General features: G+C 36.5%; 3 protein-coding genes across 10 annotated transcripts; 1 reads left to right on the top strand and 2 right to left on the bottom strand.

The window, feature by feature from the left end:
* Positions 1–2,552: 2,552 nt before the first annotated feature.
* On the bottom strand, positions 2,553–4,067 carry LOC113740164 (acid phosphatase 1-like). Its single transcript, XM_027267685.2, has 3 exons — positions 3,625–4,067; positions 3,321–3,539; positions 2,553–2,832 (listed from the first exon to the last, which is right to left on the bottom strand). The coding sequence occupies exons 1-3, from the start codon at positions 4,050–4,052 to the stop codon at positions 2,655–2,657; spliced, it is 825 nt and encodes a 274-aa protein (XP_027123486.1). The 5' UTR covers positions 4,053–4,067; the 3' UTR covers positions 2,553–2,654.
* Positions 4,068–8,908: 4,841 nt separating this feature from the next.
* On the bottom strand, positions 8,909–10,553 carry LOC113739608 (acid phosphatase 1-like). 3 transcript variants are annotated; one of them, XM_027266874.2, is made up of 3 exons: positions 10,102–10,553; positions 9,793–10,011; positions 8,909–9,352 (listed from the first exon to the last, which is right to left on the bottom strand). In XM_027266874.2, exons 1-3 carry the CDS (start codon positions 10,512–10,514, stop codon positions 9,232–9,234), a joined length of 753 nt encoding a protein of 250 aa, XP_027122675.1. In that variant the 5' UTR covers positions 10,515–10,553; the 3' UTR covers positions 8,909–9,231. The 3 variants fall into 3 exon arrangements, with proteins under 3 accessions (XP_027122675.1, XP_027122674.1, XP_071901527.1); XM_027266873.2 differs by having other exon boundaries at positions 8,909–9,312; positions 10,102–10,549; XM_072045426.1 differs by lacking the exon at positions 8,909–9,352 and adding an exon at positions 9,385–9,697.
* A 13,056-nt stretch (positions 10,554–23,609) lies between these two features.
* On the top strand, positions 23,610–27,316 carry LOC113739609 (cysteine-rich receptor-like protein kinase 7). Of its 6 annotated transcripts, none has more exons than XM_027266878.2 (8): positions 23,621–23,969; positions 24,066–25,110; positions 25,448–25,555; positions 25,642–25,856; positions 25,930–26,140; positions 26,230–26,473; positions 26,583–26,733; positions 26,813–27,316. In XM_027266878.2, exons 1-8 carry the CDS (start codon positions 23,961–23,963, stop codon positions 27,113–27,115), a joined length of 2,286 nt encoding a protein of 761 aa, XP_027122679.1. In that variant the 5' UTR covers positions 23,621–23,960; the 3' UTR covers positions 27,116–27,316. The 6 variants fall into 6 exon arrangements, with proteins under 6 accessions (XP_027122680.1, XP_027122678.1, XP_027122679.1 ...); XM_072045424.1 differs by lacking the exon at positions 23,621–23,969 and having other exon boundaries at positions 24,356–24,515; positions 24,691–25,110; XM_072045423.1 differs by lacking the exon at positions 23,621–23,969 and having other exon boundaries at positions 24,356–24,608; positions 24,691–25,110.
* The last annotated feature ends 584 nt before the right edge of the window (positions 27,317–27,900 follow it).

Genomic DNA, 27,900 nt, shown 5'->3' with positions numbered 1-27,900 from the left:
CAGTTTTCTTCCTGAAAATACATGTCATTCTCTGTGGATATTACTCAAGGGACCGACCCACACGCAAACAGTTGAAGCGCTGCCCAGGCTTCAGCTCCTGTTGTCTCCACATCGGCTACATGCTTCTGTCCGTCTTTTTCGAAAGAGGGTAGTATAATTTCCTGGGAGTGCCTGTCGTTTTCAGTTGCTTAATAAAGCAAAGAGCTTTGTCTGATTTCTCCATTATATACCGATAATCAAAAGCTTTTTCTTCTAGTGAACTTCTATCTTACGGCTTGGACTCGACTGTCAGGTCAACAAACTCTGAAATGATAGACAGTCGTATTAATAGAAATAGAATACTGTTTCATGTTGTTTGATTCTTAATCGAAAGGCTAGACTTCAGCTCCTAGTTGTTTATCTGAACATATGAATGGGAGTATTGGGATAGCAAGAATGATCAGTTCATCAAACAGGCATTTGGTAACATCGCTTACTTCGTTGCCAAAAACTATTCTGTTTATGGGGCTAAAGATACAGGACTAGGAGATAGTGAATCATTATTGAAATTGCACAATGGAGAGATCATGATCATGGAGTCCTCCAATAAGCGTCATCGGTTCTTGAGCGACCATTCTTCTTCATTCTGGGTAAAAACTAGTTTGACATTGACGAAACGAAACATGTTATTAGACACTCTTTTTCTTGTCGGAAACGTCAACTTTGTATTGATGATGAACAAGTAAACGTCCAGAAACTAACACAAGACAGAGGAAAATCCACACATAGAGATAGAGGAGAATTCACATTTCAGAAAAAAGTGGTTTTTAAGCTAAAATATCCTCTAGGAGGACCAGTACTAATTGACTAGTTCTACTCCGTTTCTTTACTACTACTACGACTATTCGAGTCCCGAACGGGCCACCGCTTATGGTTCCAATTCTCCGAGCAACGACGGACAATGAATGAATGGTGGGAATTGGGATGGGTGGTTGGCTGGCAAGCAGATGATGGTGTTCCAAGGTCTTAGTCAGGATAAACGCGCTTCTAAGGGTACCTTTTTCCACAATATTTGGATAACATAACAGGGCAGCATCAAAGTGCGCTTGATCTTGACAATGGAGGTGGGGTGTTGGGAAATTCCGCGACCAAATTGCTTCATTTTTGAAACAGGTGGAACTAAATATAATGTATTTTGAGTAGTATAAGAGATCATTTTAGTCTACCCTCCAGATATTGGAGATCAAAATTGCAACTCTCTAGAACCACAAAAATAAGATATCCAAATATGGACAATAATCCACTACATGGATTCTGTATGTAACCGTGCAGAAAATATATCCAAAAATAGCTGCATCTTCAAATTTTTCCCTCCGAAAAAACACACATTAGAATTTGAAAAGCTACACTTGAGTCTTGAATGTGATTTCTCACCCTTTCTTGAGTATTGAACCAAGGAGATGGATCGCAAACTTGAGTCAACCCACGAGTAGAACCATGGAGATGGATCGAAAAGATTCAAACACACCGTTAAATTCAGGATTTGAACCCTGAACTTGACAGTAAAAATAACTCCAAAAGCCCTTTTCTGACCATTGGATACTTTTAATTTAAAAATACAAGCAAGAAAACGTTATTTTGCATAAATCTAAAGCGCACGCACTCCCCACTTTATCCTAAAGTTAGCCCTGTGTCAACTCCATTAGTATTCACAATTCATAATTGTATGTGATTGAGAGATGGTTAAATTAACAGGTAATATTAGTAACTTAATCAATATTAGTACCTTTATATGGACAACAGCGGTTAATATTTTTAATAGCCAAATGATGTGTTCTAATACCATAATACTTTTTTTTTTACTCAGCTAGATGTTTAGGGGTGTGCATCGAATTCGAAATCGGTAATTCGGAAGTTTGAATTCAGAATTTTTCGAAATTTTGGTATCTGATAATTCGACTGAATTCGATTTCAAATTCGCCAATTCCGAATTCAATTCAAAATTCGGTAAATTTCGATTTCACCGAATTCGGAAAAATTTATATATTATTATATAATATAAAATTTATAATATTATATAATATTATATAAATTTTATATAATATTATATAGTATAAATTTTATATTACATGTATTAAAAAAATATATTTATATATTAAAAACAAATTTGAAATCGAAATCGGAATTCGAATTCCGATTTCGAATTGTGAATTTGAAATCGAAAATTTCGATTTGAAAAAGTCTATTACCGAATTCGAAATATATGAATTCGGAAAACCCGAATTCGATTCTGATTTCTGATTTGTCGATTTCGAAAATTCCGAATTCAATTCGAATTCGGTCGGTAAATCGGAATTTTTCGATTTTGCTCCCCCCTATAGATGTTTACTGCAAGAGGTTAAAAGAACACAAGTCATTACACGGGACCATAAATGTAGGCCTTCATTTCAAGCTTTATTACAGCATAGCCATTTATTGCTTAGGAAAAACACAAAGTTTCCGGTACGAAGGGTCGATTGACGCGAGACCAGCTGAACAGGGCAAGCAAGACTTAATACATGATTGAGTCAAGCTTAGTACAACGCCCATTTATTCTAAGAGAAACTGATCAATGATCATGAAGATCGGCTTGACAAGGACCTAAGTTCAATTGGGTTGCATCTCCGGCACCCAAATTAGTAGTAACCGTAGTACATCGGATTTGGTAGCTTGAAAGTCCGGCGACCAACGTTGGACCCGACTATATCAGCCCACTGGTCTCCAATGTTTCCTTCAATTCTGTATCCCTGGACCACCAGCCGATTTCTCACCTGAGATTTGAAAACTTGTACTGTTGTGTTTACAGAGTCGGGCCTGCGATCGTGCACCAACCAAAGTTCTCCTGGGATCAGGACTCAAAAAAAAAAAAGAAAAAAAGAAGCCTAATTTAAAGTTAAAAATAAATTCATTGCGCGTCCTAAAATGAATATGTGGCTGCTAAAATACCAAGCAGGAGTACTTTGTTCTTCAATCTCTGTAGACAAGTAGAACTTCTTTCATGGAGGAGTTATTTGTAGATTCTAGTCTAATAAAGCATTAGTAAAAGTAGTATTTGCCAAAAGCTCGTGGTGCATGTAATTGTAACCTCGACAGACTTCAGATTTCCATCCCAAGTTGCATTCATTAAAAGAAAAGAGCAGAACCCAAAAAACAAAAATCAATCAAGATCCCACCTTTTTCCTGTAATTGATATACCTTTTTCCTCTACTACACGATCGAGCACCAATTACTGACAAGACGCAACAATTAATGCTTACTTTAGCGATGCAAAAGAACTAGAAGCAGGAGAAAGTAAAGATTACTTGAGTATGAGCTTTTCCCAGGTGTGGTATCCAACTGCCTTCAAATTCTTATCCCTTGCATCTGCAGAACGTTCTGATGATCCAGTCAGGAAGATAGCCTTAATCCCCGCCTCGACTACAGCTTGGTACAATCTCAGAGTTGCTTCAAGTACTGGTACTTCTGCGGTCAGAATAAATTCATAAAACTCAGCCTCCAACTCCGCGTTATCCGTCTTCACCCTAAAACGACATGACACAAAATATCAAAATAACGCAGTAATCCACAGGTTAAGGATGGTGGGAAAAAAAAAAAATCGTTACCTACCCAAAGAAAACGTCCGGCCTAGAGAAGAAGGGCAAGTTAGAAAGTGCAGTGTCATCGATGTCGAAGATCCAAATGCTTCTGCCATCTCTGGGTATGGGGAGACTCTTAACATACTCGATGGCAATATCAACCACGGCATCGCAGTCATAACCGTATTGCTTGCCAGTCATGTAGTGTGCAACGTAGTTCCCGCATATTTCTGGGACACCATTCCAGTTGCGCTTGTTGTTGGTTTCCACGGTCAGACGCCAACTCAGGCAATTATTTACGGAGACAGAGTCGCCGGAGGAGGCTTCAGGCATAATGCGGAGAGGGTTAATTAGTTTAGGATCCGGGTGAGCTGGGTGGCCAGCTTGGGAAGTTGTGGCGCCGAATACTAGAAGGCAAAGACATGCTACTAATGCTACAGCCATTTTTTGCAGCTCCATTCCGGAGGACTGATACTTCGTCCGTTATATAGGCAAAAATTTCCTGTATTAAAGCATATTTCATCAATTTTTTTTTTTTTTTTTGCTTTTATGAATTTTAAGTCTGTTGTCCAGACCCTGGACCACTTAAAATTTGAGACGTACAATCTGACTTTCTTTTATTACTCTTGTAAAACTACATTTCATTTTACTGATGCATGCTTTATGCATCAAGTGTCGTAATTTTGATGTACTAACAAGTATGATACACTTGCAATTTCCAAAGGAATGAAATGCTCATTTTAATCTTGAGAATGGAACAGTGAATTTTTTTTTTTTTTCCCCACGGCTGTTATTCTTCCTATTTGCTTCTAATCTACGTACATTTTGGATCTATTGAGAAATTTCATGGTTAAAGCTTTTTACGGCTCCTGCCTGACACGGCACGTTGATGATTGTAGCAGGGTATGAATGTGGGCCAAGTAACGAATGTGAGTGACAGTGTCTGGTCACTAATAAATGGACCACTCGTTTACCACGTGGTTAATTGGTTGGAGGCCCAGAACATTCATGTCTGGTCTCAATTGTCCGGCCGTAAAATTGGTTTTGCGGGTAGTTATTGCTGTAGGAGGAAATATGAATAAATGGTTGATAATTAGTTTTGATTTAATGGATGGTGGATGAAATATATTCAATTTATTTAGATTTATTTATTAAATAGATTTAAATAAATTAAATAAAAACTAATTATTTATTTATAATCCAATTAAATATTTTAATTTTTTTTGTTTTACCATTTCTTGTAATATGAAGATACTTTTTTATGTACTTGTAAATTTTAAGTGTATTTGGATGAGAAAGATGACAAAATACTTAAATTTTTATATGAAAAAAATCCTAGACTCGTAATGATAGTTTTACGTACCAATCAAATATATGTGCATACATATATATATATATATATATATATATATATATATATATATATATATATATATATATATATATTCTTTATTACTCGTCAAATATTACATTTTTCATTCCATAAAGTAAGTATACATCAGTATTTTGAAAATTTACAAATTTTGTCACTACTTAATAGAGTGACACATGTTTCTTTATTTTATATTAATGATGGGCACAGATCATGAAAGAATAGTTGATGGATGATGTCTTTTGACTAATATTAAGTCAAAAGGCACCAGCTCATGAAATTCATTTTCACAGGAAAAGTCTAATGGCTGAGTTTGTTCACGAGAAATCAACTCACGAAATTATTTTTCACAAATGACCACATGGATTAAAAGCTACCGGGTGTATATACACAAGCTCAAATAGACAAAGTCTGGAATTCGTCATGAAAATAAGAAAGGTAAAATACATAAAATCCTCGTATGGTTAAGGAAATTGACACGAAACCTCCTCATTGTTTAGAAATACCCACTAAACCCCCCTGTGCTTTGGGGTGCCTCATTGTGAAATTCCCAGCAATACTTGTGATTGGGGGAGAATGCAAAAGTTTCTTGGCAGATCCAGCAGAAGTAGAGCTTGTCTCTTTCGATACATGTCCTGGAGTAGTGGAGAAGTACCAGCATGCTGAGGATTTTCATTAGGCTGTGCGGCCTTTAGCAATTGCAGTTGGCTTGTATACAACAGTAAAAGTTGCAGTCTTTATTGGTAGGAACGTAGGTGCAAAATTCAAGAGCAAAGGCCATACGAATCAGTCACACAATGAAGGCCGTGGTCAAGATGGCCATGGAGGTTGCAGTTCGACACGCAGGCATTCAGTTGCAAAAATCCTCTTTTAGGGTGGTTCCCCTGCTTGGCGCTTCATCACAACAAGGAGGAGTTGACCCTTTTTACTTAGAATATGCAGACAAAAATGTCCTCCCACTCAAATTACTGCCATTCGTGTGAATTAGCTTTCCGGTTGCAAAATGGTCAAAAGGGTTGCAAAATCGGATAAACTGGCCAAAAGGGTCACGGGTGCACAATTTTACAAGTTTAAGGCCTAAAAATTGCCAAAAAATAGTTAAGGGGTTTAATTTTACTTAAACTAAAAGTTCAAGGGCCAAATGGATAATTTGCCCTTTTTTATCTAATGGAGAAGAAACAAATCTGATTGATAGTTTTCTTAAGGTATGTGACAATATATTAGGTTTAACATTGCGATTTCTATGTAGAAAATTCCTCAAAGGGCAATAAATTATTCCTTTTTTGTACCAACAAAAGTTACTATCCCTATGTATTAAATTGTATAAACTATACCTACAATCCAGCTGAACTTACAAAGTCATTAGCCAACTGTGTCACAAAAGCATTAGCTAGGTGATTATCAACCTCACTTTCTTCCTTTCATTAAGTTCTCTCGTTTGATCGTGCCTCATTTCAGGGCTTTGAGTCTCCCATAAAAAAAAAAAAGAAGGGAAAAGGTACAAAGTGTCACTGCATTTTTCCAATTGAGACTGGAAGACAAAAACTACAAAACCAATGACGGAGCCAAGGGAGGGTTAAGTAGAGCCATGGTCCTCTCTCTACGTTTTAAAATTTTTAATTTATCGTGTGTAAATATATGTGTAAAATAAAATTGGTCCCCCATAATGTTTTACAATTTTAGTTTATATTATGAAAGTTTATATATATATATATATATATATATATATATGAATTAGTCACTTTTGAATTAATTTTTTTCTTCAAAAAAGTTATTTATCTTTTTATTGTTCTAATTATTTAACTTTCAAAAAAGTAAATGTATAATTTGATCATCCATAGTAAATTGACCCTATTTGATATATTATAATAAAAAGGCTTAATTCACAATCATCAATTGGCTAAAACAAATACAAATGTAAAACTTACCCCATTTGATTAAACTTATTATCACTCTTCCTATATCAATTGTAACTATAGAACAGGTATTTTCAATTATGAAAACAATCAAGACAAAACTCTAAAACAAGATTGAAGATAATTTTTTGAATGATTACCTAACTGTGTACATAGAAAAGGAAGTTGGTTTAAAATTTAGTAGTAATTCGATTGTAGATGAATTTAGTTCTACGAAAGAACATAATGCTCAATTTACTTTTAAGAAAGTGGTTAAAATTTCAAATATATATTAACATAACTTTTATCTTTTTTTAGTTGAAAATAATTATACTTATATTGCATAGTTATATATATATATATATATATATATATATATATATATATTACATGAGTAACATATTGGAGCATTTGCTCATAATGTACAATTTGGGTGGTTTGTAATGTTATAAGATATTTAATCAAATGTTATTTCTTATTTTAATTTTTGGTATGACTGTGCTATATATTTATAAAACAGACATACATTTATGATTAAAGTTAATATTTGAAGGTTTTTGATGTCATATACTTAAATAGATAAAAATTATTTTGAACATAATATATTAACATAATTTTGTTAGAAAAAATTTTGACCCCCTAGCAAAAAATCTAAAACGCACACACTCCTCACTTTATCCAAAAGTTAGCCTTGCGTCAACTCCATTAGTATTCACAATTTATACTTGTAAGTGATTCAGAGATAGTTAAATTAACAGGTAATATTAGTACCTTAATCAATATTAATACCTTTATATGGACAACAGCGGTTAATATTTTTAATAGCCAAATGATGGGCTAATTTCTCAGATTATTTGGTAAAAAAAAAGGGTCTACCAAATGTAACTCTGACAAGGGAGGGGTGTAAATCTATACCGACCTGTCGTGCTGATTGGGCACGGCATGATAGTTTTTTTTTTCAAAAGCCAGCTGGCTACCGTGCTGAGTCTTGTCAAAACAAAAAAGAACCAAGTCCCTCGTGCTGTCAGGCGAAATGGGTAGATATTTTTTTCCCAAGTAAGTAATTTCTTTCCCCTTTACTTGTAACATTTAGCAAATAGTTATTTAGAATTTTTATATAAAACAAAGATTGGGTTATTTTGCTTTTGTTCACCACCACGTTTTAAGACAAGTTTGTCAGTTCATAAGTCACAAATTTTTTTTTTTAACAAAAAAATGATTGGTGTTTATCAACTGACCTAGTGTGTATTCACAATATCTAACTAGACTAAGAGGTCAGTTGGATGGCATATCTTGAAGAGTTTTTTAGAAAATAATTAATATAACACTTTTTTTTAAAGATATAATATATGCGAGATAAAAAAGATAATTAAAAAATATGTAAAAGAAATATTCATGAAAAATATAGAATTTTTCCACAAAAATTAACAATCCAAATAAGGACTAAGCCATTCGATAAGTATTAGAAGTCAACACATGTTGACTCGCTTAATAAGAAATGACAACATTCTTTGAGAAATTACGTACTTAAATTTTACTAACGAGAATGTGAGAAATGTGTTAATGGTTAATATATAAATATTCAAACTATTTTTGTGAAAAAAAGGAATAATTATTGATAACGTTTCATGTATAATACAAAATATTCGAGCAATAAGTTAAACTCTTGGATAACATCACAACAAAAATAGAATTTGTTTGTTTGTTTGGGATAATTTGTTTCCAATTTAGCAATTGAGAAGCCTTTGCAAGAGCTTTAGCAAATGGTAAGATTGCGTGCTTAGCCTTTACCTTTTCCAAAAAAATAAAAAATAAAAAATAGGTGAGGCTCCTACGGTGTTGAATCAGATTCAGCACGGTGGGTATAGTATAAAAACACCTGTTTGTCAGAGCAACATTTCACCGATTTTTTATTTTTTCCGCTATGTTTTAAGAAATTAGCCCAAATGATGTGTTCTAATACCATATCACTTATTTTACAAGGCTAGATGTTTACTGCAACAGGTTAAAAGAACACAGGGCATTACACGGGACCATAAATGTCGGCCTTCATTTCAAGCTGTGTTACAGCATAGCCATTTATTGCTTAGGAAAAACACAAACTTTCCAGTACGAAGGGTCGATTGACACGAGAACAGGGCAAGCAAGAGTTAATACATGATTGAGTCAAGCTTAGTACAACGCCCATTTATTCTAAGAGAAACTGATCAATGATCATGAAGATCGGCTTGACAAGGACCTAAGTTCAATTGGGTTGCATCTCCGGCACCCAAATTAGTAGTAACCGTAGTACATCGGATTTGGTAGCTTGAAAGTCCGGCGACCAACGTTGGACCCGACTATATCAGCCCACTGGTCTCCAATGTTTCCTTCAATTCTGTATCCCTGGACCACCAGCCGATTTCTCACCTGAGATTTGAAAACTTGTACTGTTGTGTTTACAGAGTCGGGCCTGCGATCGTGCACCAACCAAAGTTCTCCTGGGATCAGGACTCAAAAAAAAAAAAGAAAAAAAGAAGCCTAATTTAAAGTTAAAAATAAATTCATTGCGCGTCCTAAAATGAATATGTGGCTGTTAAAATACCAAGCAGGAGTACTGTGTTCTTCAGTCTCTGCAGACAAGCAGGAGTTGTTTGCCAGATTCTAGTCTAATAAAACACTAGTAAGAGTAGTATTTGCCAAAAGCTCATGGTGCATGTAATTGTAACCTCGACAGACTTCAGATTTCCATCCCACGTTGCATTCATCAAACGAAAAGAGCAGAACCCCAAAAAAGTAATAATAATAATCAAGATCCCACCTGGTGTTTCGACTGATTGATGTACCTTTTTCCTCTACTACACAATGAAGAACCAATTACTCACAAGACGCAATAATTACTGCTTACTTTAGCGATGCAAAAGAACTAGAAGCAGGAGAAAGTAAAGATTACTTGAGTATGAGCTCTTCCCAGGTGTCGTATCCAACTGCCTTCAAATTCTTAGCCCTTGCATCTGCAGAACGTTCTGATGATCCAGTCAGGAAGACAGCCTTAATCCCCGCCTCGACTATAGCTTGGTACAACCTCAGAGTTGCTGCAAGTACTGGTACTTCCGCCGTCAGAACAAATTCATAAAACTCAGCCTCCAACTCCGCGTTAAGCGTCTTCACCCTAAAACGACATGACACAAAATATCAAAATAACGCAGTAACCCACAGGTTAAAGATGGTGGGGAAAAAAAAAAAAAAAAACGTTACTTACCCAAAGAAAACGTCCGGCCTGGAGAAGAAGGGCAAGTTAGAAAGTGCAGTGTCATCGATGTCGAAGATCCAAATGCTCCTGCCATCTGTGGGTATGGAGAGACTCTTAACATACTTGATGGCAATATCAACCACGGCTTCACAGTCATAGCGGTATTGCCTGCCAGTCATGTAGTCTGCAACGTAGAACCCGCATCTTGCCGGGACATTACTCCAGTTGCGCTTGTTGTTGGTTTCCACGGTCAGACGCCAACTCAGGCAATTATATACGGGGACAGATTCGCCGGAGGAGGCTTCAGGCATCATGCGGATAGGGTTAATTAGTTTAGGATGCTGGTGAGCTGGGTGGCCAGCTTGGGAAGTTGTGGCCCCGAGTACTAGAAGGCAAAGACATGCTGCTAATGCTACTGCCATTTTTTGCTGCTCCTTGCCGGAGGACTGATACTTCGTCCATTATATAGGCAGAAAATTCCTGTATGAACGCATTTTTCATCAATAAAGTCTTTTCTTTTATGAATTCTAGGTCTGTTGTCCTGGACCGCTTAAAATTTGTGACGTACAATCTGATTTACTTGTTGTATTACTCTTGTAAAACTGCATCTCATTTTACTGATGCATGCTTTTTGCATCAAATGTCTTAATTCTGATGTACTAACAAGTATGATACACTTGCAATTTGCAAAGGAATGAAATGCTCATTTTAATCTTGAGAATGGAAATGTGAATTTTTAACCATTGCTGTTATGCTGTTCCTATTTGCTTCTAATCTACGTCGATTTTGAATCCATTGAGAAATTTTATGGTCAAGCTTTTACTGCTCCCGCGTGACAGGGCCTTTTAAAGATTGAGTTACAAAGGAATGTAGTCCAATCAAATTTTGAACTTACCGGATCAAATTGGACTTGTTAATTTGCGAGTTAGAATTCAACCTCAAGATCGTTGGGTCTAAAAAATGAACCTTAAACTCAATTCAATTGAGAAAAGGAAAAATTCGAGTTCGACTCGTTTTTGACTCGTGAGTTTAGTTCGATTTTTAACTCGCTGGCAGCTCGAGACGTCAGTTTAAGTTTTGTTCGATATTCTGGCTCTCGAGGAATTTAAAGTCAACTTGATTTTCACTCGATTTTCTGGCTCGAGCTCAAAATCAGTTTGACTTTCTAGAAATTTGGGCAAGAAAATAACTTTTTTGTCCGCATGTTCTTGGTAAAATTTGAGCATAATAAAAGCAATTTTCACATATTCCTGATCTTGAGTACTACAAATTATTCACTGATACAATCATAAACTTATAATACATAAAAATCTAAATATCCAACACTTAAAATGTTCAACCATTGTTACACAAGAAATCAAAGTATAGTAAATCACCGACAAGATTTAAATGTAAATAGTATTTTCAACACTTCATCAACAAGTCGGCCTCTGATGCATAAGTACTTCAACATTAACAACATTAAAAAACAAAAGAAACCAACAAGTTAGCTATCAAAAAAAAAAAACAAAGAAGAAGCAAAAACAGCAGCAAAAAAAGTCAAAAAAGCAGCCCATTGATTGAGAAATTCAGCACAAAAAATAAGTAAAAATATATCTTTAAATACAATTAAAAACTAACCAAGAAAAGCAACCAAACAACAGCCAAATCGTCCATATTAACCATAATGAAACAACAACAAAGACAAACAAGACCTGTTCAGCATTGCCAGTCTGTTAAGCAATAAAAAAAAGAATCAATAACTTAGCTGCCAAAAACCCCAAAAAAAAAACCACAAAACTTCATAGCAGTGGTTGAGAGAAATCCAGCATAAAAAGCTATTAAGAAATAGCCCAAAAAACCAGTGAAAAATAGCCTTAAATGCAGCTACGAACTAGCCAAAAAAGGACTAAAAAGTAGTTAAGAAACTTTCAAATTAAAGACATTGAAATCTTAATACCATGAGTTACAATTAGAATGAAGTACAATTGGACTAAACTCTAAATAGAAAATTAATGGCAGATTAGCCCAAACATCTCTAAAATCAAGAAATAGGCAATACAATCTCATTTGATGTAGGCAAATACTACTAACTCTCTAAGTAACAATTCCAGAATTATAGTAGCAGTGCTACTATTTAGTAATGGTCATTTGATTTAGGCATTACATCAAACGTGTCCAAAGCAATCTCCCTCTAAAATCACATCTGATTACGACGTCCGTAAAACAATCTAGAAACCCATAGAAAAGTAAGGTCACACTACTAGCCATTACTACTAACCTCAAATGCTGCAAAATGTTTAAAGTCTCAAAACGCAAAATTTAAGTCCTTCAAAAAAAAAAAAAAGAGCAAAATTTAAGATAGATATTCCAACAAGCAAGTTGAACGCGACATCTGCTATTTACCCCCCCTATACCCAAATAAATAAATAAATAAAAAAGACACGTTTTCTGATCTTCCAAAGGTTTCTTTATACATTGATGGGCAAGCAGGAAAAAAGGAAAAATTAAACCAACAGCAAGCGAAGAAGAGTAGGAAAAAGAAAAATCACCTGAAATAGGGTGGGTAAAGGCTATATAATTATGTGTAAAATAAAGTTGACTCTCCCTAAATTTTGAAAATTTTAATTCATGGTATATGTGTAAAATAAAATTAGCTCTCCCTAATTTTTTTTCACAATTTTAGTTTATATTATGAGAGTTAATATATATATATATATATATATATATATATATATATATGAATTATTTATTTGTAATTAAAGTTAATATTTGATTTTTTTTTGATGTCATATGTTTAAATAGATAGAAATTATTTTGAACATAACATATTAAATTAATTTTATTAGAAAAAATCTGATCTCCCGAAAAAAAAAAAAAAAACTAACACCGCACTGTAACAGAACTTCAAGATATTCTTGACTTATGTAATTTCTTTTAAAAAAATAGGTTAGAAATTTTTGTTTAAATATATTAATTAGAAAGAGTTATTTTTTTTTAACGATACGATAGAAGTTTTATAATCTAAACTAACCCATCCCTGGGGAGGGGAGGGGAGGGGAGGGGACTCGATAGAATTCCTATAACTCTGCAAGGAAGAGTTACTTGCGCAGGTTTGAAGCATAAAAGGGTGGACGAATGCCGGTTGGTGTCAATTTCACATTCGTGTCACCATCATCAATACACGCAGGAGAACGAGAGATAACATATTAAATCAATGGTACTTTTATCAAGCTGATGGTTGATAAAATTTGACATGACACTTTGTCTATATCCTACCTAGAATTGTGTAATAAGCATTTTATTATAATGAAATTTCTTTTATTTTTTTCAACAAACATATATAATTAACACTAGTCCAAGGGGCAGAGGTCCCAAGGCCCAAGAGGCTTACAAATTAATGCCACGTTGCGCATAAAATATCCAACAACTTTAATAATTGGACTCAAACGCTTGCTCTCTAGCATTATTTTATATTTTTGTCCCTTTCTCAATGGAATCCAAATTTTATTCGCTTTCGCGTTTTGCCCAAATAAAATAAATATAAGATCGGACAATAATGGAGGCCACTGATTGATTGACAGCACTGTTCTTGGCACTCCGGTTCGTCGGTCTCGACCGGCAGCAACCTCAACTCAGGCAACCTTTCGCCATTTGATTTGAGGGAGGGTAAAACCATTTTTCTTCACCTCCACATTAATTCAATTGCAATCACCCCTTCTAGTTTCAGAAGGGTTTTTAGTTCATCAATTTTTCGTTTCAAAGAGTGGGATTCATCCAGATTTGCCCTTTCCATGCCTGCCGTTTGGAGTAAAGAATAAGAATGATGATTTTCTTCTAGGGAATTTTGCCAAATTGGTCCCTAAACATTTTCACTTAAATCAATTTCGTCCTTCATTAAATATTTTAACCAATTTAGTCCCTTAACTAGTTTTTTACTTTCAATGTAGGACTTTTTACTACATTTTACTCAATTCGCGTGGACCAAAGGGGTATAATTGTCACACTGGCTTAATCTCCTGCAATTATCCACTGAAACGAATTAGATATCATTACAAAAAGGGGCGAGCATCTGGTTTGAAGACATTAGGGCTCATTTTTAGTTGCCCAATTGTTTCTGCAAAGGAGCACATGTAAGATGCATCAAGGGAAAAAGTATTTCAATGGAGCATCAAGTTCGTGCAGCTTCCAACACTCAAATCATAAGGATGAGGAAAGTGAAAATTTATCAGGAGTGAAGAGAGAGAAGGTAGGCGAGTACAATGGATCTGAGAGCGTGTTTTGTGATTGTAATGAACCATGTCGAATAGCTACTTCGTGGACATTGTCAAATCCAGGAAGAAGATTCCACGGCTGCAAGAATTATGGGGTATTTTTTTCTATTTTGTTAATCTGTCTTCAGGGGAATTAATTTTTTAAATTTGGCAGTATAATCGGATATGAGTATTTAGTAGTAATTTGTGCTTTAGATCAACTTGCAATAATAGGTAATCTAATTGAGGTATTGATATTGATTATAGTCACCGAAGGCTTGCAAGTACTTTTTGTGGTATGATCCACCAATGCCGGAGATGACAAAAAATACAATGGCAAAACTTTTGAAGGAACTCAGGAAAGCTGAACAAGAGAACCAGTTCATGAAGATTGAACTTGCAAGGTTGAAAGAAGAAAAGAAGATGATGAAGGCTGAAATTCGAAAGTTAAGAGATAAGAGCAAGTTGCTAGTTTTTGTTGCTGTTTGTTGTGGTTGCTTGTTAATTGCTGTGCTTGTTGGCAACGAGAAAAGAGGACATGCTAAAAAAGATTTGGGGCTCCAAATGTTAGTTTAGATGAATTAGAGAAACGTATGTAGTTGTTGTTAGCCTTTTGTTCATGAAGTTGTAAGGTGGCTATGGTTGGCCTTAATTTTGTCTGACTATGATTTGGTTGTAAGGCTGTGTAAGCATTTGATGAAGCATTTGTCTAATATATATATCGAATTTTGGGCAAATTTTGTATATGGACATGTTGATAGGCCTTCCTGAACGAGATTAAAAATTAGATTTAGCCTATCGTAATCTATTTTGTTGGAAGCTGTCTTCTGTTGATGAAATGCAGAATTAGCAAATTTTGTTGGAACCTGTAGTTGATTCGTAGTTTTATTCGTTTTCTCAAGTGTCCTTATCTGATGTAGGCTAGTGAGGGAATTGGAGAAATTTCCAACTTTGTGATGAATTTTAAAAAAATTCTACAAAAGGGGTGATTTTGGGTTTAATTTCCGTCAGGGGGTCTTCGCATTTGTGAAATGCGAGCTCAATGAGCTCGCATTTCACAAATGCGAGCTTACAAGAGCTCGCATTCGTGGAATGCGAGCTCAATAACGAGCTCGCATTTCACAAATGCGAGCTTACAAGAGCTCGCATTCGTGGAATGCGAGCTCTGGTTATTGAGCTCGCATTCCACGAATGCGAGCTCTTCTCAATTTTTTTTTTCCCTTTTTTTAGAGCTAGGGAATTATTTCTAGGAAACAAATGCGAGCTCTTATCTTTTTTATTTTGGTATTTTTTGAGAGGTAGGGAATTATTTGCAGAAAGCTTCTAATTTTTGTTTTAAAAAATGTTGCAAATATTTAAAATTTTGCAAATAGCTCGCATTTGTTAAATTTGACCTGCAAAAATTGTATTTAACTTTTTTGTTAGATTTCGCATTTATAAGTATGGTTATGAAATTTGTAATGATATTACTCTTGGATTGCAGTTTTGGTTTGCACCTTATTACTGTTAAGGTTTTATAAATGACTGTTTTAGTTCTTGGATTACACCTTACCTCCAAAATTTGGGAATTTACCCAAATTTTCCATTTTCTAATATTCCTACAAATGTGCAAAATTATGCATATCCCTCAAATCTACCCAATATTAATGTTTTGTTAAACTCTAAATAACAAAAATATGAAATATAATATTTAAATATATTTTAATACACACAAGTTGGACGGGTAACTAGTGTGTCAGAGAGTTGCCATAATCTCCTTAAACCCGCATGCGGGTTTAAAGAGTATTCGGATATTCTCATATGCACCTATGCAAATCGAACCAACCGGATATCTTATCCGTATCCCATTTTTTTAAATAAAAATCTTATAAATTTGAAAAATAAAATCAAATTTAGATGTATTAGGGTTTTAAAAATATTATATAAGTGATAAAAATTTTATAAATTGTAAAAATAAAATCAAATTTAAATAATTAAATGTTATATTTGCATAAGAAATAATACAATAATCATAATAATGATAATACAATAATATTGGTGTAATAAAACTGCCATTAATTTAAATATTTACTTATAATGCCCAAAGAGCCTTCTCGCGCTCAAATATAACATTAACCCGCATGCGAGCTAACCTTGAAATAGAAAAAACACAGAATCCCGCTTGCGGGTTTCAACGTTAGTACGAGCTCGCATTCTGAGAATGCGAAGACCCCAATTCCAGAAAATCATTCACAATACGCCCTCGTTGTAGAATCATTTTTTTTTTCATCACAATGTAAGAATTCACCCGAGGGAATTGCAGAACGTCACTCCAAATTTGTTTGTTCCCATTCTAGATAAGGCTGATCAAAATAAATGGCTAGCTGGTTCGTGCAGAACATTTCACATCGGCTTTGAGACCTGCTGGAGCTAAGGTTGAATGATGCAAATTTGTGTGGGATAAAGACAGCATTCCTCGGTTCTCCTTCATTCTTTGGTTGCTTTGCCACAAACATTTCACTCATAATTGTTTTGATAGGTGTATCATGTTGCTGATTATGTTTTCATTGTTCATAGTAAGGAATATATAGATATGTTTAGGGAGCTATTGATGTAACTAAGTTGACTGCTCCATGTATAAGCTATACAACTTGATTAATAAAACTTGCAAAATTAATAAAAACTACTATTTTGCTAGATAGAGTTAGTGGTACCAAACAAGAAGGCAGACAAAAGGAAAGCTACATAAGCACGAGAAAGTCATGACTCCATCTCCCGTACCTGTGCTACTAAACTTTGAAATGTCTATACCATCCAGAGTTAGGTAAGGATACACATGCTAATTCTGCAATTTTAATCTCATTCTAGATGGTAAGGATAGCCATTCAGGTAGCTAATGGTGTCTTAAAAAATTTGGCAAGATTTCGCCTTAAAATTTGACAATCTCTAAACACAACCAACCCATGTAACACCTGATGAATATGCAACCAACAAAAGATATTAGGAATTTCATATAACCAGTGAATGCCAATTGTCCAAAAGAGATCAATGCCAAACTCATGTCTAGGCAATGAGATACATGGCAACAATGATATTTTCTGTTCTCTTTCCCCCACATGATCAGTACGCTATAATTACAATTGTAAGATCTATATTAGGGAGACTTCATGCCCTAAACATGTGCAACAAAAATTAAGAAGTCAGGGGGGTTCACATCTATTAATCATCCCTCCAGTATTGCTATGTCAGCTTCATCATCATCTTCATCTAACACCCTATGTGCCTGCATAAATCACATACATGCGTTAGGGAATAGAGTATACAACGAATTTCCAATTTTGATTAACAATTATACTCGCAAACAGACCGTTTGTTTTCTCCTGGTCCCTTTCCCTTTTGAAGGAGGAAATGGACCATAAACTGACATAGCAGCCCGTCTTTTTCTCCAAAATCGAGCTTGAAAGGAATCACAAGTTTGCCTATTATGTCCAGTTTTCTTGCAAACTGAACACTTCATCACATTTTGTGGCAAATCAGTAGAAATAGCTTGGGGAGCCGAAAGCTGGAACTCTATCACTTCAGCATCTTCGGTACCAGCTTCTGCAATTCCACCTGGGACTAGAAAAGCTTACAATTAATTCAGCAAAAGAACATACAACCATTAAAAGAACTCTAGTCGAAAAAATTTAGAAAAACATAGAAACACAGCAAACCATTATTTGATGAAGATACGGTAGCAGCTTTTTGTTGGTCTCTTCCACTTTCCCCATCATTGAAGGCCTGATTTACATCTGTTAAACAAAAAAGTATCAATTTATGTTAGTTTTGAATTAATCATAAAAAAAATTAATTCAACAAGCAATCTTCAGTACCAGCTGTAGTAGTTGATCCGTGGTCTTCATTCACTTCAGGCCTCTTAGTTGTCTTACTTAGTTGTGGACAAGTCCTCTTGTTATGGCCTTTCTCCTTGCAGAAGCTGCATTTATTGGAGTTAGACGATGGTGGCCTACCACAGCATGAACCGGGCAGCTCATTCACTGGAATGATCAATGGGCATTTTCTAACAGTATGACCTTCTAAATGGCAATTTGAACACTTTATTTTCACAACTCCTCTTCTAGGCAGCTTTGTTACACCTACGGAATTGGCTCTTGGCTCATCAGACTCTCTTCTCCGTGCTTTTCTGGGCCTACCAGGGAGCTTTAACTTTATTGGAGGTAGCACCGGCTCTTTTTTGGACTGGACCCAAGCATTCGGGCCACTCATTGGAGCTATGGCTGGTTCATAGGCTTTCAAGTAATTCTCTCTTGAGTAATACTGATGAACCATCGATTCGGGAGTTACACCAGTCAAGGAAATACAACATATGGCATGACAACAAGGCCAGCCAGTCAGGTCCCATCTTCGGCACGTGCATGTTTGTTTTTTGAGATCAACCACATACTTTCCACCATACGCATGTGTCACTTCAAACTGGTCCTCCTTGGACCATCTTGCAATGTTTGAAGCAGCTTCTGTTTTTGCCTTCTCAAGTTTTTTCTGAATTTTGGGACATATCTTGTCATTTCTCTTCTTCATCCATTCTCTCTTGGTTCTCAGCCTTTCCATTAGATAAATTCTGAGTGTCTCAAGCATTCCCAAAATTGGTTTTTCCCTAGCTGCCATAATGACTGAATTAAAACTCTCGCACAAATTGTTGAGCAGAATATCGCACTTTGGTGTGGTCCGAAAGTGCGATCTTGACCAATGACAAGGTGATGTGTTTTCAATTAGCCATTTCCATGCTTTTCCATCATATTCCTTCAAACTCTCCATCTGATTTTCAAACCATGTCATGTAGGACGACCGAGCACAAGTCCAAAATCTCTCCTTCAATGCCAAGCCCGGGTGCAACTTTTTGAAGTTGTTGTGGAGGTGCCTAACACAGTGTCTATGCTCAATTTCTGGAAGCACTTCATGAATTGCAGTCCCTAAACCCTGTTATAAGATTACATATCAAATTAAGTACTAAATTTCAGTAAGAATTAATTATTAAATTTCAGTAAGAATTAAGTATTAAATTTATCGTAAGAATGAAAATTAATTAATTCAGCAAGAGAGTACCTTTTGTCTATCACTAATAAGTGTCCACTTTCTTTGGTCATAAATTTCCAAGTCGTACTTCAAAAATTCGACGAACCACTTCCAAGACATTTTGTTTTCAGCCTCTACTACTGCATAAGCAATGGGATACAGGCAATCATTTGGATCAATCCCAACAGCTGTCAGTAGCACTCCGGGGTGTGGACCTCGTAAATGGCAGCCATCCACTCCAATGACGGGCCTACATGCAGACTTATATCCTCTTTTTAGTGCCCCAAAGCAGACATACAACCTTTGGAATCTCTCTCTCCCAATGTCTTCATCTAACTCTGTCTCCATGTACACAGTGGAACCCGGATTGCATTTTAGCAGCTCGTCACAATAATCCCAAAGCCTTTGATATTGTTCTTTATAGCTCCCATGGATTATGATCTTTGCTTTCATGAATGTCTTGTATACTTGTGCTATAGTGATGTGAACATTAAGTTCCGAATGCACCTTCTCCCTAAATTCCTCAACAGTGATTTTCTTATTCAACCTTAAAAATTCTGCATATTTTTTAGCTAGAAAACCTGAGGTAGCTCTCTTGTGGTAGAATGTCCGGCCACAAGTGTGCTCAGGTCCCATAGTCTTCATCACAAGAGAGTCATCACCGGCCTCAACCTTAGAGGCAAACAACATCCATTGACAATTTTCAGCCTTGCATTTAACTCTCATCCGTGTAGCATCTTGTTTTACCCATTGTATATCCTTGCCCCACTTGACTGCATAGTTATCCACAGCTAATTTCAACAATTGTTTATTATCAAAAATCTGTCCAACATGAAATTTAGGATCTTCCATATCCACATCAGGCTTAAACCTCACAAGACTCGGGTTTTTAGCCTTTTTCTTTTTTTTGCTGTCTTCATCCGAGGAGGACTGACAACTTTTCAACTCATCTGAGGCAAGCGAATCAGATTCCTCGTGGACTGGAATCTGATCTCCTTCATCTAAGTGCAAGTCCTTCAAAGAATGATCTTTAGCTCTATCTTTTTTCTTCTCGGCTGCAGGCATAGACATTTTCTGTTTCTTACACTCCTTGCCCCTACTTTTTGCTCCACCATCAGGTTGTATCTTTCCAATTCGACAATCTAACTCTTGCTCGGGTGTAACAATGCAACTCTGAAATATAACATCTTCTTCATCATGGCTGAAATCATAATCGCTATCATGGAAGCTTTCAGCTCTAGATGAATCCGAATGGACAGCATCATCATCACCATCATCATCACCATCATCATCACCATCATTTCCTCCATGTTCAGCAGGCTCTGTTTTTTCATTTTTTGACCTCACACGCTCCTTCATTTGCTCAACTTTGACTGGTATTTCTTCGAAGTCAGCTAGATCAATATCATCAAAGGTGAGCCCCACATATAAATTATCATCTTTTAGTTGAATCTCCTCAACAGTTGCTGCACCTAAATCAGTGTCGCTATTAACATCTCGTATATGGAATTCATGGATACCATACACATCAACTTCTCCATATTTTTTACCAATGCAAGCCACGTCTATTGCATCATCCTCACTATCTATTTGCCGAAACTTCAGGACATTTTTTTCATAGGGGATTCCATACATCATCTTTGAATCCTCCCGACAGCCCACAAAAGTGCAAAAGTGACTCAGAATTGACTTACTAACTCTTTCTGGAATAACTCCGTCAAATGTTTTGACGCTACCCCCTACGTATGCTTCTTTTGGCTCTTTAACATAGACACCACCATAATGTACTTTCAAAGTAAAATAATCCATATCTTGACCTGCTTTTTTATTTAAAAAAATAGAAATCTTTTATTATTTCTCAGATGCAGAACCTTGGCCCCAGTTATGTCTGACTTTTCATCAACATGAAAGCAACGCATAGTATACTTTAAAGGCACATGGACCACATCACAGTTCACAAACAAACAAATTTACTTTAATCGAGACCAAATTTCACCACCTAAACCAAAAGCATACATATTCAATTTTAAAATTACCAACATTTCAACATCACAAATCTCAGGAAAACAAAGTAAAATTTTGAAAGTACCATACCCAAACTAAATGCTTTATCTTACCCATGTGGAACCTATAAGCACTTTAACAAAAAATTTTAACATCCCCTAACCTGTTCATGCCTCGCCACTGAAGTACAATACTGCAAAATTAAACCCTCCTCCCTCAAGTCCTTCCATTATACATTATATCACCATTCCAACATACGACTGGGTAGTGGCACTCAACTCAAGCACCTCATGCATACGGTTGATGAAGTTAGGTTTGAAGTAAGCCGAGTTACCTGATCTTGTTGATGATTCCACTTGATCGTTGCAATCCTTGACAGAATCGCCATTGTCCATTGCCTGAGCTCGTGGTGTAGACAGTTCGATTCTAGCCTCCATCGTCTGTTCACCCAAGCCCAATGACTCCACTTGATCGTTGCCATCCTTTACAGAATCGCCATCGTCCATTGCCTGAGCTCGTGGCGTAGACATTTCGATTCTGGCCTCCACCTTCTGTTCACCGCTCGCCCTAGTTGTTCTCCCAATTTTCCCCATTTGAGTTCTATTTCCAAGGATAATCGCATGGGCGGGATAATGATATCTAATTCGTTTCAGTGGATAATTGCAGGAGATTAAGCCAGTGTGACAATTATACCCCTTTGGTCCACGCGAATTGAGTAAAATGTAGTAAAAAGTCCTACATTGAAAGCAAAAAACTAGTTAAGGGACTAAATTGGTTAAAATATTTAATGAAGGACGAAATTGATTTAAGTGAAAATGTTTAGGAACCAATTTGGCGAAATTCCCTTTCTTCTATTTCTCCACCGGTTCAAGGACCTGTAAAATTTGCAATACAAAAAAGAGTTCTCTACCGTCTTGAAGGGTGGAAGTCAGAAGTGTAATCAAATGATTTTAGGAAGTATGGTTGATATTTTTAAGTTCCTCCATCACAATTCATGAACGAACGAATCACACACATTCACAATTATCAATTGGTTTTACCACAGAAACAATCCGAGGAAAATGAAGATGGTTTTTTGGGATACTACCATAATTCACGAGAATTCAGTGAACATGCCTTTTTTGCCACGAGAATTCGCGTTTCCAATCGTTAGCCCGTAAAACTTTTGTCGGCTGCCATTTTTCCGGTCGGTCTAGCATGTAACGTATCAAGTTAAAGCGGACGCAATTGTTCGGGATACTTTTGTTGCAGGGGAGACGCCCAACCGAGTCGATCTTGCTAGCTATTTGGTCAACCGTTCGGCTCGAATTCATTTTGACTGAGTTGAGGCTCGAGATTCAATAAATTAGCCATTTGAGTTCGCAAGTCGAATTCGATTTTTAATATTTTATACTCGAAGGATTGACGAGTCTAATCATACTTTATTATATATATATATATATATATGTATATGTGCATATAATTTTTTAATATTTATTATTGTGAGTTTGATTAGGTTTGATTACGCTCAAATAAATTGGATTGAACTCGATTTGATTCAATTAAATTTATTTGAACTTGAGTTCGAGTAAAATAAACCGAGGTCGAGTTCACGAATGTTACTTTTGATCCCACTTACACACGTCAGTAGTCACGGTACTATTTTTACTAGTATTAAACTCTTCTGTTGATCCCACTATTGTGAGCTATTTGTAATTATATGTATAATAAATCAAAGACATTCTCTTCTTTTTCGTTCAAAAATTTTTTTAACCTCAAAGATATATTCTATCTCATTCAATTTCTTTGACAAGTTGATTATAGCATAATTATATCAGTTGATAAATTGTGGAATCAAATCACACCATTCAATCCAGAGAGAAGACTGTATATATCGGATAGACTTCTCCTTCAAATATAAAATTTTTGACCAAGCAAAGATCAAACAAAAATGTGGAACAAGGCCGGGTGGCAAAGATATTTATTTATTCCCAAGTACAGATTCAGGAAAACTCATCTCATGGGCTGCAAAGGACCCTTTGGGCTGTTGTGCAAACCCAGGCCGGTCATTGTACTGGCCGAGTATGGTCTCAATCCGTGTTTTGTACTCTCTAACAGACGAGCCCAGGACTACTTTTATCCTTTTTTTTTTTTTTTTGGGGAGATTCATTCATCAATGATTAATCCCGAGACATTTTTGAGTCCTTGAGGCAATTTTAAGTCCATAGTCCATACAAAGGCAAGAGACATTATTGAGATTTCATGAGAGCAGCAGCGCAAGAAGACTTCCATCATCCGTCTCAATAAATGGACTAATCTGTTTTCAACCACAGGAGAGGACTTTTGATTTGCGCGTAATGCATTCTACTCCTTTGCATGTAAGCCCATGTCCTCGTTTTCAAGACTCGGCAAGCCAGAGGTTTTTTTGAGCCTCGAGTCAATTCTCAATTCATATCTGGCAATGAATGAGCAACGGTACAAGACTGCAGCTTGAGGCAACTCCTAGTCCCAGCAGCGGCGGGACGACACGCTATCAGTTTACTGACTTTTTGCTTGCTCTATGTTTATCTCTCTCTCGCACAAGTGTAAAACTTTCCTGAAATGGCTGCCGTAAGAAAAATCAATCTTGTCACCAATTTTCTATGTTGCTGCTTCCTTCTCAATCATTCTTGTTACTCAGAAATAATCAATGACACAATCTTACAGGGAGAAGAGCTCAGGGATTGGCAACAACTAGTTTCAGCAAGCAACTTCTGTAGATTGCAATTCTTCAGCCCCGGCAGTTCGCGCACCCGATATTTAGGCATTTTTCTCAACCAATCGCCCGATGATCTTCGGCCTGTTTGGATAGCCAACCGTGACAACCCCATTCCGGACGCATCAGGGAGCCTCAAGATCGCTCCTGATGGCAGGCTAAACATATATTCTAGTGGAGGCAGTGCAATCGCTCTCAGTTCTGCTCCATCATCAGCAGGAGGAAATGTTAGCGTCACACTATTGGATAATGGAAATCTTGTGCTGAGAGAACTATATTTCAATGGTTCTTTTAAGCAGACCTTATGGCAAAGCTTTGATTACCCAACGGACACGCTTTTACCAGGAATGAAAATTGGTATCAACTTAAGAACAGGGCATAGATGGTCGCTGGTTACCCCGGTAAGTCAAGATCAGGTACCTGCATCAGGGCCATTTATACTTGGCATAGACCAAAACGGAACAGGCCAATTGATGATTTGGTGGAGGGAAAAGGTTGTTTGGAACAGTGGGATTTGGCTTAACGGGCATTTTGCTTGTGCAAACCCTGATTACATTAATTTTACCTTCGTATCAGATGGGGATGAAAAAAGCTTCGTCTATACATCGAATACTCGCAATCGCTCTATGACAACATACACGCTAGAGCCAACAAGCTGGATTACTGAAGAAGGATTACAGGTTGATTTAATTGGTTGGTCTTCCTCCTCTGAGACGCGATCAGCTGAATGCTTTCCTCATAAGATGCTGCCTAGGTGCAAGGAAGCTTTATTTCATTTCGAACCAAGACAAGGGGATATAGTCGGTCACAGCTATACAATCGATGATTACAATTTGAGTCTCTTTGATTGTAAAGCCATGTGCGTGGAGAACTGTTCCTGTTTTGCCTATGCCTCAATCACCGATAATGAAACAGGCTGTGAATTTTGGAGCCAAAGCATGCATTTTATGACTACTTCAGGCAGACAGGTTTTTATTCGTTCAGAGTCATTAAAAGGTTGGTTTTTGGTTTAAATCTTTCATTTCAATTCACAGGCAGATCTTATTTAGAACAACAATACGAACCAGTGGATATTATGCAAAATTAGATTTCCTCTCAGGGTTAGTTAATTTGTATTACTATTAAAATCACAAGTCAAAAGGCGATGTTGATCTGAAGGAGTTCCTCAAGACTTGCTCTGACAACGACATTAAAGTTTCTTGAAAAATTTAACCAGAGGCTGTCTTGGTTCTCATTTTTGTTCTTCTCACTGTTTCACAAATTAAATTGTTATTGCCTTTTAAGTCAAACTACATATAGCTGCTATAGAACGTAAAATTTTCCTTGAATACAGATGACTACTCATCAACAAAGTGGTGGCCATGGCTTCTTGTGGCTTTAGGTGTATTACTGGCATTTGGCACCTTGTGTTGGATGCTACTGAGAAAGTGTGGAACTAAAGGTAGGCAAACAGACCTTCTTGTATGGAAGTTATAATGCAGAAAAAAAGAAAAATCGTTGGAATCTCATGTTCTTTATGCCAACTAGATAAAGCCAGAGGAACAAAAAAATCCCTGCTAGATGAGCTCGGTGGAAGCAATATGACACCAGAAACCAACGATGGTAAAGCCAATAAGGACGAAATACCCAAAAGTTTAAGCAAAGACTTGCTGTTGTTCAGCTTTGACAGCATTACAGCTGCCACAAACAACTTCTCCATAACCAGCAAGCTTGGAGAGGGTGGATTCGGACCAGTTTACAAGGTCAGTCTCGTAAGCTAGCTGTTGCATTACTAAAACACATTACTGTATGCACTTATCAGTAAGAAATTTCCAGGGAAAATTAGAGGACGGGCAAGAAGTTGCAATAAAAAGACTTTCCAAAAATTCAGGCCAAGGTGTGGTAGAGTTCAAAAATGAAATTCTACTGATTGCCAAACTTCAGCACAGAAATCTTGCGAGGCTATTGGGATGCTGCCTACAAGCAGATGAGAAAATTTTAGTTTATGAGTATATGGTCAACAGAAGCCTGGATTTCTTGCTTTTTGGTATCTGTTATTCTAGACATGATATGTACTGTATCCAGGAAATGGGAGAATTTTCTTGTTACTCATGTGGAGGTTGCTTTTATTTTCAGGGGCAGATTCTAGCAAAAAGGAGTTACTAAAATGGAGTATACGTCTGAATATTATTGAAGGGATTGCTCAAGGATTGCTCTATCTCCACAAGTACTCAAGATTAAGGGTGATTCATAGGGATTTAAAAGCTGGCAATATCTTGCTTGATGACAGCATGAATCCTAAAATATCAGATTTTGGTTTGGCAAGAATATTTGGAATGCAAGAATCTGAAGCAAAAACAAAAAGAATAGTTGGAACCTAGTAAGCCATGAATGTAACAATCAATCGTTATTGATCAGTTTTTAGTCCACTCAAATGCTTCAAACAAGAAGAAAATGTTTTTAAATTTAAAATTTTTATCTTCATTCAGTGGTTACATGTCCCCGGAGTATGCAATAAAAGGCATTGTTTCAATGAAGACGGATGTATTCAGTTTTGGAGTTCTGCTACTTGAGATTGTTAGCGGTCGGAAAAACAACAGCTGCTATCATTCGGAACACCCACTGAACCTCGTAGGAATGGTAAGCTTCTTAGGTAATACTTGGTTAGAGAGGAATTGTGGGAATTACCTGTAAAATGAAAACGTCGGCCTTGTTTCAGGCATGGGAATTGTGGAAGGAAGGAAGGGCTCTGGAGCTAATGGACCCAATGTTGAATGGCTCCTGCCCTGAAAATGAAGTCACGAGATGCATTCAGGTGGGTCTGTTGTGCGTGCAAGACCGTGCAATTGATAGGCCCTCCATGTCTGATGTGGTGTCCATGCTGTCGAACGAGGCTGTGCAATTGCCACCACCAAAACAACCAGCATTCTTCATTGAGACGGTTCCGGGAGACGCAGAAAAGGATAAGGAAGCTATTTGTTCCTTGAATGGCGTATCAATTTCAGCAACAGAGCCCAGGTAGAGGGTTCCTTCTTCCCCCGTTGGAGAAGGGAACCGGTCCCCGAGAAATGTCAAAAGAACTCTGAAGAGATTGCTAATCTGCATTACGAGAAATGAGACTAACTGACAATCAATTGTAAGCATATGAATCAGTTGAATCCTAACATAATCTATCTCTACCTGTTTCTAATGCAAGAGATGTTTTCACGATTTGATTTGATCATCTGGAATTTTGCGAGTTCCAATGAATTCAACCAGCTAATTTGTAGTTTTAACCGGAGCCGGAAGCCTGGAAGGAAAACCATCCAAGAACTTCTTGCAGTACGCTGCAGGTATCATGTACAGAATAAACCAAAACTATCCCAAATTCACCGTATGTAATTTATCATTATTCTGAATTGCCGACAATGCTGAACTTGATAAAATTCGATTTTGTACTTCTAAACACCAAAAAATAAAAAAAAATACTAACAATAAAGGAATGAAATCCCGGGCGGAATTAGAGCATTACTACTTTTTGGCACCTCATTCTTCAATCTATTTTATTTATCCTCCGCTAGTTTATGTCCACGCAAAAGAATTAATTAGCAAATTAGATCTCGAACAAAAGGAAAATGACTTCACTTTTAGAAAGTCAAAAATGACCCCTACTAAAATTGGGCCAAAATTTGGGTAATATGACGCAATCTGAGCCATTATATTTTTGAAAATAGAATCTATCAAGTGTGAGGTTAATGAATATATAAAAAATAAAAAATAAAAATTGAGGACACAATAGTGGCAAAATTCTTGCTTTGCTATTCCACA

This window comes from Coffea arabica, chromosome 4c (genome assembly GCF_036785885.1).
Source record: "Coffea arabica cultivar ET-39 chromosome 4c, Coffea Arabica ET-39 HiFi, whole genome shotgun sequence".
Lineage (NCBI taxonomy): Eukaryota > Viridiplantae > Streptophyta > Magnoliopsida > Gentianales > Rubiaceae > Coffea > Coffea arabica.
The sequence above is the reverse complement of the archived record's forward strand: the minus strand, read 5'-3'. Positions and strand labels throughout refer to the sequence as shown.